At 48.6% G+C, this 11,519-nt stretch overlaps 1 protein-coding gene across 1 annotated transcript in view; it reads left to right on the top strand.

The window, feature by feature from the left end:
• The first annotated feature begins 474 nt into the window (after positions 1–474).
• Positions 475–11,519, top strand: part of KCNMA1 (potassium calcium-activated channel subfamily M alpha 1) — a 507,394-nt gene continuing 496,349 nt past the window's right edge. The window contains exons 1-2 of the mRNA XM_049645990.1: positions 475–509; positions 764–983. Of these exons, the coding sequence (XP_049501947.1) occupies positions 475–509; positions 764–983 (255 nt within the window). The remainder of the gene's footprint in view (positions 510–763; positions 984–11,519) is intronic.

The following is an 11,519-nucleotide window of genomic DNA, read 5'->3' as shown; positions in this document are numbered from 1 at the left end:
GAGCGGTCAGCACAGAGCCCGACGCGGGGCTCGAACTCACGGACCGCGAGATCATGCCCTGAGCCGAAGTCGGCCGCTCAACCGACTGAGCCACCCAGGCGCCCCGGAAATAAATAAAACATTTTAAAAAGTTATTGAAAAAGGTCTTATGTGGATTTCAGACACAGCTGGATTCAGGTGTTCAAATGATGACACCAGTATTCTATCACTTCTCCTAGGTTCCTCTGTGGTGGCTTCATTCTCAGGGAAGGGTTGCCTTTCCTGTTCTTTCCAGCAAAAGTCCCAGGCTTGAATTGTATTGGGTTGGCATGGGTAATGTGACCATCACTGGCTCAATCTCTGTTTCCTGAGGGATGGAATGGAGTCTCCATTCCTGGGACAAGCGTGGGCCTTCAGTTCCTTTTGAACTATATGGATTGAGATGAGCAAATGGAGATTTCCTTCAGAAAGACAGGGTGCTCCTGTGAGGACGGTATGAATGGTGGGCGGCATGCCAACCTCGCCTCCTTGTAGTCACTCCATGACCCTAGACAGGATGCTCTCCCTACTGAACTTAGTGGTTGTTTCTTTAAAGGGGAAAGAGAATAATTTCATTCTTCTTTCTTTCACAAAGATATTTTAAAAGAAAATAAAGAAAAGATTCTTTTAAAAAAGATTAAGAAGAAAACCAAAGCCATAGTCTATCCCACCTCCTCGCCCCTTGTACCTTCAAGCCGGCATCCACGTCAGCCAGGACCTTTCCAACTTTGATTCTTTTGGGTAGGTTGTGTTTACTAAATCCAGTTGGTTCCTGTTCTCAATCCTGTTCTCTCTGTTGCCAGGAGGCCCAGAAGATTAACAATGGCTCGAGCCAGGCGGATGGCACTCTCAAGCCAGTGGACGAAAAAGAGGAGGCAGTGGCAGCCGAGGTCGGCTGGATGACCTCTGTGAAGGACTGGGCGGGGGTGATGATATCTGCCCAGACACTGACTGGCAGAGTCCTGGTGAGTCCCCAACACCTTCCTTCTCAGGGAGGCCTGCTGTCTGGTGTATGATCCTACCATGTTTCCCAAGTCTTCTGTAAGCTACCCATTATTGGGGAATGGGGGTGAACAGCGGGTCATGGAGTAGAGGCTGGTTCTCTGTGCACGTAAGCCAGAGGTATGAGGGAGGATCTGTAGAGTGGGCCAGCACCTGGGGTGAAGGGGGTATGTTGGGGAGGATGTAGGGCATTTCCTCTGCCAGCAGAGTAGGTGTATGCATGCACACATACACCATGTACACACACACATACATACACACACACATACACACCTTGATAATCCTGGAGAGGAGAAGGGAGTCAAAGAAATTTGTGCTCAAAATTCCACAAAGAACCCATAAATGATAAATGCCAGGATCCATAGAGTTCTCAGCACGTGCCCATTGGCTCTGTCGGGTCTGCTCTGGGTCAGAAGTTTCCCTGAGAAGGATGTTGCATTCCAAATGATTTCTTATTACAATTCTGGAAGCTGTTTTGTATGGGCTGCCCTTCCTGGGCCTGAAGCTGGGGCTTGGTCAAGACTAATTTGACTCAAAGAATGAATGGGAATGTCCTGACAGATAGGTGAACCAAAGATAAGACAGGGCCATTGGAAAATAGGTGCCACACCCAAGGTGTTTCATGGTGAGAGCTCGGTGAGGAGGTGGCGATAGATGTGGGGAGATGGTAGAAGTTTCACCAGAAACTTCTGGATTCGTCAGAATCCTTCTTGGGGACAACTCTACATCATGTTTGGGATGACTATGTCACAAACCGTTTGAGGAAGGGACCATGACACTGAATGTCATGCTCGCATCACAAAGGTGGTGGCCAAACAGCCGTCAAGGAGGACAGGGTTCTGTTAACTGAGGGAGCTTTTGGGAGCAGAGCTTTCTGGAAAGTCCAGAAGCTGTGGCTGATGTTGATTGCTGGCACCATAGAAATGGGAGAGGTTTAAAGCTGTGGTTCTGGAGAGGAGGAGAGGGAAACTGACGAGGCCAGATGCTGCATGGAAGAGGACCTCCCGGGTCGGTGGGACCCAGGAGAGACCGGGTGGCACGGAGCATCTAATGTGAGATTGTAGGTCGCTTGTCGCAGGCTCTGCTCCATTACCAGCCTCCTCACCTCCCTGCACAGTCTTCTTCAGCAAAGGCTCCATTGCTGTTTCGTGCTTGTGTATGAGTGGATTCTGTGTGGGAAGCTGACGGAGGGTGAGTTCTGGGTCTGGGCATTCATGGGGAAAGAAATGCAGGCAGTGCATGCTCTACCTGTGGTGGTGATGGTGGGTGAGGAACAGCAGACAATTTGGTTGCACAAATGTGACGCCTGTCGCTTCTGCATGGCCACTGTCGACAGCTCTAATTTTCTCCATCGGCATCAGCCGAGAGTTACCAGAATGACTTGGCTAGGCGTTTTTTGCGGCCCCGTGGAAAACAAGGAATGATCTACTTCCATTGCACCGTGGATGGAAGTTATTGAAGGAATGTGTGGAGGAGAAATGCTGAGTACGAGCATTGTGTGGGTGTGCGTAGGGGGCGCTGAGTGTGGGGACACAGGGGCCATCAAGAAAGCCTCGTGGCACTTCACCGGGTGGAGCCTTTGAGCTAAAACTTCCATTTCAAGATGAACTGAGCACATGCTTGATGACAGAGAAGATATCTGAGATGGAAGCATCCCTGAGCTTGAAAATAAGAAAGGGACCACTTAGTGGGCCAGAAGCGGAGAATACCTAAATAATACATAATAAAACAGAGAACATTTGAGATGAGCATTGAACTGTGAGCTAGCATCATGAATGTCTACACAGTAGAGGGGGTCATCCCAGAGTGAGGGAACAGTGGCAGCAGAGAAAGGGCGCAGAGCATGGAGGGAGCGAGGCCCAGGCGGCGAACAAGGAGGCACCTGAGGGGATAGAAGACCCGGAAGATGGGCTGGTGGCAGCTTGTCAGATCTTCAAATGCCCAGCCAAAGAATGCGGACTGAATTTTGTAGGAAAAGGAGATTTTGAGGGAGGGGCATCATGACTGGTGGTTGTGCCGAGAGAAACACAAGGAGACAAAGTTGGGAGCAGATTGGTGAGGCGGGAGCGCGACGTGCTAGGATCCGTCAGGACAGTGAGCTACCCCGCTGGGACAGGCCGTGAGCAGATGACCACAGGGGACCCGCCGCAGCCAGGTCTGAATGAGCACCACGCGGTGCAGGCAGGTGGGTGGATGTGGGTGGTGCTAGGGAAGCAGAACTAAGAGGCCAAGGGCACCAGTAGCCATGTTGATGCTACCGCTCATGGTAACGTTATCAAGAGCCTCCCGTGAGCCAGGCACTGTGTGAGGCGCTATGCATTACGATCAGGTTGAAGGGCAAGGGCCATGTTGTATTTGTTCGGTCTCTCCCATTTTGCTGTTGTGTTGTCGGGGTTCATTACAAGGAAGCAAGCAAGCGGGTCTTATCGATGAATTTGTCTCCAGTTTGCAGTTGAGGAACCTAAAGCATAGGAAGGGCAGTAACTCGCCGAAGAGCATGCAGGCTTGAGTGACACAGCCAGGCTCGTACCTGCAGGCCTCTGGACTCCCCGTCTAGTGCTCTTTCTGTGTCATTACTTCCCAGGCAAAGATAATGCCTCTTCTTTTTCTAAGCCACTGTCAGCTGTCGCTTTGGCTGTGACATTTTGACATTACTGTCTGAGCCAGTTAGATCCTGAGGCTGTTTGGCCTGATTCTCTTAACATTTGCATGGACAAGCACAGTCTGCCTACGCCTCTTTGCCCCTGATGCCAGCTGCCCTCTGAAGGTCTCCTTGGAGAAAATCCTGTCCGGGCTGTTCTGGCTCCATCATAGCAGGCCTGGTCCCGCTGCACAAAGAGAGCAGGCGTCTTGGTGCCTTCGGAACAGGCCTCTCCTTGAGGAGAAGGCGGGTGTCTGCTCTGAGTAGGGAGCAGATTTCACATAGAAGTTTCAGTGTGCACGAGAAAGCATCTCTGTCTGTTCCGAACCCAAAGCTGTGTTTGTCTTGAGCTGTCCAAATGTTTATCCTTGCAACAATGGGATTAAAGCAAGACTAGACACCCAGCTGTTCAGAATTTCCCTGTTTAATGTTTAATTTTTTTTGACACCTGGCACAGGAGTTTGGCTGCCACACGTGGGCCCCTTTCTTACCTGTCTCATTGTCACAGGTGAGAGTCTCAAAGCTAGGCATTTGTGGGTAAGGCCCAGGTTGGGGAAGATTCTCCAGACGACCCCAGCACATCTATTGACTCACCTGCTGTCTGAGATCTCTCAGACGAGCACACCATTCATTCAGTGAGTGCTTATTTCTGACCTGCCCCAGACACTATTCTAGGCCCTGGGCATAGGGGATGAGTAACAGAGATCTAGGGGGTGAACTATTTGTATCGATAGACTAGATATAAAGTTGTTGAGCTCAGTGTGAATAAGAATAAATGATAGTCACCACTCCCCAATGCTTTTTATGGTTCACACCTGGAGCTTCAGCATTGGGGCTGGGAATAGCCTGCCTGGTTCTCCTGCCGTGGTAGTCAGGCTTAGCTTCATAAAAATAGCAAGACTGGACAGAGTCTTGGAGCACATGGCTGAGGGGTTCTGCATCAAAGTGGACACCAGGCTGGCAAGGGTTACTGCTTCCTTTATCTTTCAAATTTTTTTAAATGTTTATTTTTGAGAGAGAGACAGAGACAGAGACAGAGAGCAAGCAAGGGAGGGGCAGAGGGAGAGGGAGACACAGAATCCAAAGCAGGCTCCAGGCTCTGAGCTGTCAGCACAGAGCCCAACGTGGGGCTCAAACTCACCGACTGTGAAATCATGACCTGAGCCAAAGTTGGACGCTTAACCGACTGAGCCACCCAAGTGCCTCTCCTTTATCTTTTTTAAAAATTAAAAATATTTATTATTTTCTGGCTATAAAAAGGATGCATGCTTATTTCAGAACTGGGGAGTATATTGGAAGAATTGGTGACAAAGTCCACTTTGGGACTTGGGGTTGGCCCACACTGAGGGGCATTTCAGGGGCAGTAAATGCCATGGAGGTAACTCCTAGCTGTTTGGGCGTTGCTGGGACTTTGTTCACTCCATGTCATGTTTTCCCTTGTATGCACAGACTCCGGGGATAAGTGGTTCTCTGTGCTGGGGATTGCTGTGGTCTTCCTGCGGACCTTCAGTGAACATGGAGTTGGGAAAGGGATCATGGCCCTCTCCTTGTAGTGGCTGCTGTGAGCCACGTTCGTGGCCCACTGAAAACACACAGCATCTCAGGATTTACATTCCATGTGTTCACATCCCCTGGACTTCACGTCTGTGTCTCTTTGCTCATTTCCCCTTTGTCCTGATTTCCTTATTCTCTCCTATTCAGACTTTACATGTATGTGGCTATGTACTCCATTACAGTTTTGTGAGCTAAATGAAATCTTTCTAAGAATAAGGCAGTACATTTAAGTAAAGAGGGCAAGAAACAGAGTAGGCTTTTCTATTGTTTGGTTGTACTTTATAAAATCATTAGCAAAAATCAATATTAGAGACAGTCTACTTCAGGGTTGGTAAGGTGTTCAGTCAAGGGCCAGATAGTAAAGATTTTAGGCTTTGCAGACCACAGGGACTCTGTCACAACTACTCAACTCTGCCATTGTAATTTGAAAGCAGCTATGGACAATACATGAGTGTGACTGTGTTCCGATGAAACTTTACAAAAACAGGCGGTGGGCCAGATCCTTTTTCATAGTCACAGGTTTCCGATCATGGTCTATTCAATTCCTTATTTAATAAATAAAGAAATTGAAAGGCAGAAATTGGAAGAACTTCCTTAGGAAGGACTTTTCTCAGGTAATACAGCACAGGAGTGACAGTCCCAGAGAACCCATTTGTAATGAGAAAAGTTACAGACACACAGATACACCCATGGCTAAATGTGGACACACACATACACTCACCCCACCTCTGTTAAACATCTTGTATCCGAATATTCATATTAATTTCTACATTGATCTCAGAGAGGCTATCTCCCTAAGAAAAAACTATGCATCATGGCCAAGCATGGCCTCACCTCTAGGTGTGAGCCGTAGTATCTACGTTGCCTGCACCGGACCTCAGTCCCTTTACACGGTCACTGCTTTGTGCTTCTCTTTAAAGACTACTTTTGCCCATACAATCATCAGCTCCTTGAGCAAAGATAGAACTCTTAGAATTCACTCTGTTTGGCTATTTTCCCCCTATTTCCCATGCCACTACATTTAAATATTCCTCCGGGAAACATGTAAATCGAATCCATGAACTGAGAAGATAGGCTATACTTGCTTTACCGTCTTTGGGATGATTTATTGAAGAAAGAGAAAGAAAAACACCAGTCTTTTCCTTTATCTTCCCCCAAACATCGCATGTGTGTGCATTTTACATTAACATTATATACGTAGGCTGGGCCGTCCATCTTTATCTCCTAGAGCCCAAAAGAAAATAACTACATCTTTCAAATAGAAATAATCCTATTGGTTTAATAGAGTTAAATAGACACGTTCTCTGCAGTGCCATTTGCACATGAAATTGGACTAGTTGAACAAAATGGGGGTGCGCACTGGCATACGCTTAATCGAATATGTGACATTTATTGCCTTCATTTCTCCCTTTAGGTGACTCACAGTGCTGCTGACACATCTCATCAGCATCCTCTCCTTTTCCGTTGCAGGGCTGCCTGGTGGCAAATTCACGCACAGCTCACATTTCCATCTCTGTCTTCCTCTCACTCATGCCCCCTCCCCCTTTTTATTGCATTTTAAGCAAATCTGCATAAAATTTTTCTATCACCTACAAATGTCCTATGTGGCGGAAAGACCTGAGGTGTCATGGACCTGCATTCTTAGTAAGAATGTTCTCATAGTAAATAGGTAGACCCCACTGTCTGTACACTTGGAGGTAAATTGGGATTTTGTTTGAGGTTTTTTTGTTTTTTTTTTAACCTCCCCTAAGTGAGGCTTCTTTTAAAGGAAATGCATGGCAGTCCCTCTTCGGGACTTAATAATGGCTCTTCATTTTATCCTGTGCAAAGAGTTTATATTTTGGATATGAATCAATAAGTCAAGGAAGGTGTGCTTTCTTTATATCATTAAACATGAAATGTTGTCTTCACCTGTTGAAAGATGCACGGGCTTGCACTAGATTTGTTGCTGGTGACACCGCACCATTGGGTGAGAAAACGTTGAGTCACAGAAGTCACTGAATCCAACAGGCACTCATGATAGGTGGTGAGCTGCCTGTCACCGGAGATGTTCAAAGAGAGGCAGGATCACATTTGGTGCCATTTGTGACAGTTGGTCGGACTTCATCCTCACTGCTTTAATTAGGTTCTACAGAAAACTGGATCTAGGAGATGCTCTAGGATAAAAATGGTTCCCTGGAACTTGGACAGACTTCATTGCTCTCCCCTTCGTGAGATTGTCAATGCATAGCAACGTGTGAAGCTCAAAGAAGTCCTGCAGTAAGAAGGCAGACTTTGCTTTGCCCAGCGTTTCCCTTTCCTGTTTCACCAGGGAACCCTTTCCTCATGAAACACCTGTAAGGCATCATAAAGAACGCACTTTGGGAAACACTTAAATAGCCCAGGGATTGGCAAACTATAACCCATGGGCCAAATCTAGCTCACTGCCTGTTTTGTATGGCTCACGAGCTAAGGATGGTTTTTAGATTTTTAATGGTGTTTTAAAAAATCAAGAGAAGAATATTTTGTGACATGTGGAATTATATGAAATTCAAATTTCAGTGTTCATAAACAAAGCTTTATTGGGACACAGCCATGCTCACTCATTTACATATTGTCTGTGGCTGCTTTTGCAACGTGCTGCAATGGCGGAATTGAGTAGTATCCACAGAGTCCAAAATACCCGCCAGCCTAAAATAGTTACTGTCTGGCCCTGTACAGAAAAAGCTTGCCAGTCCCTGAACTAGATCATTAAGTTCCCCTCTGCTCCAGGACTGTCTCCAAGTAGTCAGCGAGACTTGCCCTATGGTTCCTCAGAGCACAACAGATAAGGGGTACCATCTAGCCCCTCAGGGAGACATTTATTTCACAGTCTAAACCAAATGATGTGGTAGAGATGGGGAGAGGGAGGCCAGAGCCAGGTGGGCCTCAAAGCTCTACAGCAGGTTCCCAGCTGGCTCAGTTTATGGATTTCCCCTTCCCAAGGTCAGTGGGGCGTGTCTGGCAATTCTGTGGCAGGGTCACTCCCTGTAACTCCACCTACCTGCATCCCCGGCAGTCGAGCCCACCCCAGGCCCTGCCCAGCAGCCCGGAGTCCAGTTCCTACCATGGAGGACACCCCCAGTTCTGGCCTGCAGGCCAGGTGCCTCGGCCACACTACACTGGCTGCTCGTATGCACTGCTGGTCTGCGGGCCACGTGATCCATGAGCCGGCCTCTCCAGCGCATTCTGTAAGGAGCAGCTGTTAATTTTACTAGCTGGTGTGTTGGCTCCTCTGGCCTCCCCTGTGAAAATGAAGGAGAGTTTCAGAAGTGAATCCTCAGACGGCTCTGGGAAGAGGAAGAGCCTTCTGGCCCAGGAGCAGCCTGCTTCGTCCTGGCTGTTTATCTCTGACTCCCAGGGGCCTCTGGGCTCTGGTGGGAAGCACTTCTGCCCAACTGCCTCTCTCCTCTGGAGTTTCTTGGGGGGAGTGGGTACCCATGTAGTCCTCCCGCATTATCTGTCCATTCCCTCATCTGTATCCCTTCATCCGTCTGTCCTGTCCACGACCTCTATTGGTGTTCCCAAGCACATGGGATTGAATGCAGCACAAAGTGGGTGTCTGGTGAACAAGGCAGGGCACTGCAGGACTTTCCCTTGCTAGTCACCCTTGCTTCTGCTCTTTCTGTTTCAGCCTCTGTGTCTGGGCTGGGAGACAGGAGCCCCGCCCCTTTGCTAAGCCAGCATTATCTGACCTGGGGCTCCTACTCTCTTTTGATCTCCATCTGGCTCTTTATGTCTTTTTCTCATTTGATTGGAACCAACAAGGAGGACATGTAAAGCACTCAGCATCCCCAGCATTTCCACCTCCTGCTTTCCTCCCTTCCTGGGACATGCATCCTCAGGAAAGGATGCTGAGGGCTGTTGTGTGTGGTAGGAGCCCAGCCTCTGCGGCCATTCTACTGAGTCCCAGATCTGCCACTCCCTAGGGCTTTTACCCTGGGCTGGTTGCTTCCATTTTGGTGCCTCAGTTTCCTTATCTGTCCAGTGGGTGTCATAATAGTACCTGCTTCTTAATGTTGTAAGAATTTGATGCATCAGTGCATATTTGATGTTTAGAAGAGTGGCTATTATGTGGTGGGTGCTTACTAAGCATTAGCTATTATTGTTTTGGTCATTGTTGTGTAAGCCCAGTGACACACCATGGAGGAAATGGGCTGGTGTGGAGACACATGGGGTTGGAGAGTGGAGGATAAATCCTTTCCTGCCACAGACGTGGAGCAGCCTTCGGCTCTCACCAGAGTCAGATGTCCTCTCAGGATGCCGAACCAGCTCTGGGCATGGTCGTTTGAAAAGGGTCTGAGAATCCCAGGCAGGCCCTGGTTTGGGTCCAGCCAGCTGATGATGTTTGCTCCATGCACACAAATTCAGGCCCTGTCATTTCTGAAGCCAGCTCATGGCAGCCTGACTCACTAATGTCAAGTCGGCCAGGAAATTCTCACTTCATGTGGCCTCCCGGAGCTGGCTGGGGTCTGGAGGGCAGGCTGGGCCCACCCTGGGAGCCATACATTATAGGTGTATGTGCCATAGGAAATGTCTTGGCAGGATGACACATGGGTCTTGTAAAAAGAGGGTCAAGTACACTCACTGCGGTCCCCATGTCTGGTCCTTCCTGGATGTGAGGCGAGGCTGCCAGACACAGAGCTGGTTTCAGAGAACACATCAGCCCCAGTATGTGGGGAGGTGTCTTCCACATTCATTTTGTCGGGCAGCGACCACGAATCTGTTGAAAGGGTGCAGGGAAGTGTGCTGTCACCAGGAGAGGACACAGATTCTGCTGTACGTGCAAGGCATCTCCTTTGAGCTATTCATTCATTCCTTCAAACATTCCTGGAGGATCTGCTAGGTGTCAGACGTTATTTAAGGCTCTGGACACATGTTGGTTCTTCTAGCAAAGCTTGCAAAGTGAAATCATCCAAAGTGTTGAAAGTGCAAATGTTATGTCTGCATTTTGCTACAATGCTCTGGGTGGCAAGATTTTTGAAGTAGTTTGGTCATAAATCAGAGCCCATGACCTCTCCATCAGTCCTTGGACAAGCCTGGGAGCCCCACACTTCTGGTCCCGATCACACATCCTGTGCTGGACCCAAGGGGCCTGAGCAAATGTGTTTCTATGACTAATGTTAAACTAGCTTCTCCTTTCCCAACCGGTAAAAGCTGGCACCCCCTGGAGGCTTTGTCGGAAATGGAATGTCTGTATTTGGAGCCCACCATCTTGTGCTGGGAGAGTTTTCTCACTTGGCTCTTCTCCCAGGGCCTTTGGAGGATGCCAATGGTTTAGCAGACCCTATTTGCCAGAAAAATACCCCAGTGGACTGAGACTCTCCTTGGAGCCTCCCTGTCAGCAGTGCGGAAGTTCGTTCAGCAGGGAGGCCCCAAAATAGAGATGATGCTGATGACAAAGTCGCCAGCCGTTGTCGTTGCTGGGGGCACGTGCTTGGAAAGTCACACTCGGGACCACACGCAAGCTGATGCTTCCAAGTTTAGTTTACTAGGCTATGTTTAGGAGGACGCAGACTGACTCGTGCCTACAGGCCCCACACATCCCAATTTGGTGCGCTAGAAGCCCCATTTTTAGGGTGTGGGTCCAGAATGAGGCTTTCCTCAGAAAAACAACTACGTCAGGGGAATGACAACAACAGAAACCCACCATTTGCCCTAAAATTTTATTGCAAAATATGTCCTCTAGAACTTGAGTAGTGAGGGAACTAGGGCAGGACATTTGCTTGTCCTTCTTTCTTAAGGAATCAGGCCACTCGAAAACTCCATTAAGTGCACCCAGGCCCATCTCTTTGCTCATCCAGTTAATTTTAGTTCATAAAATTGGCCTGGTGCTGATGTGGAAGATCACGACTAAGCTGGGAGGCTGGGGGCCTGTCTGAAGGGAAGCTTGGTTCCCAGTTCCCAAGCCTGACGGGACACAGGTCTTTCCCTCGGGCACCAGAGTTTACCTGTCAACTGTATGTGCCTCCTCCCTGGGCAAGCAGACCTCTGAGCCTTCGTTGTTCATTGCACATGGGTGAATCCAGAAGTGAATGGACTGGTAATACTGGTTTCTTGCACCTGTGGAGAATCCGGGGTCTAATGGATTCCTCTGAAGGGTTCAGAAAGCCTCAGCTTCCTAGAACTATTCCCAGCCTGCCTTAGCAAAGAGGCTGAATTTTGACCTTTCCCCATTTCTCTTTTTAGCTTTTTTCTTTCCTTCTTCTTTCCTTCCTCCCTCCCTCCCTCCCTCCCTTCTTCCTTCCTTCCTTCCTTCCTTCCTTCCTTCCTTCCTTCCTTCCTT

This window comes from Panthera uncia, chromosome D2, assembly GCF_023721935.1.
Source record: "Panthera uncia isolate 11264 chromosome D2, Puncia_PCG_1.0, whole genome shotgun sequence".
NCBI classification, from domain to species: domain Eukaryota; kingdom Metazoa; phylum Chordata; class Mammalia; order Carnivora; family Felidae; genus Panthera; species Panthera uncia.
This window is presented reverse-complemented; position numbering and strand designations above follow the sequence as displayed.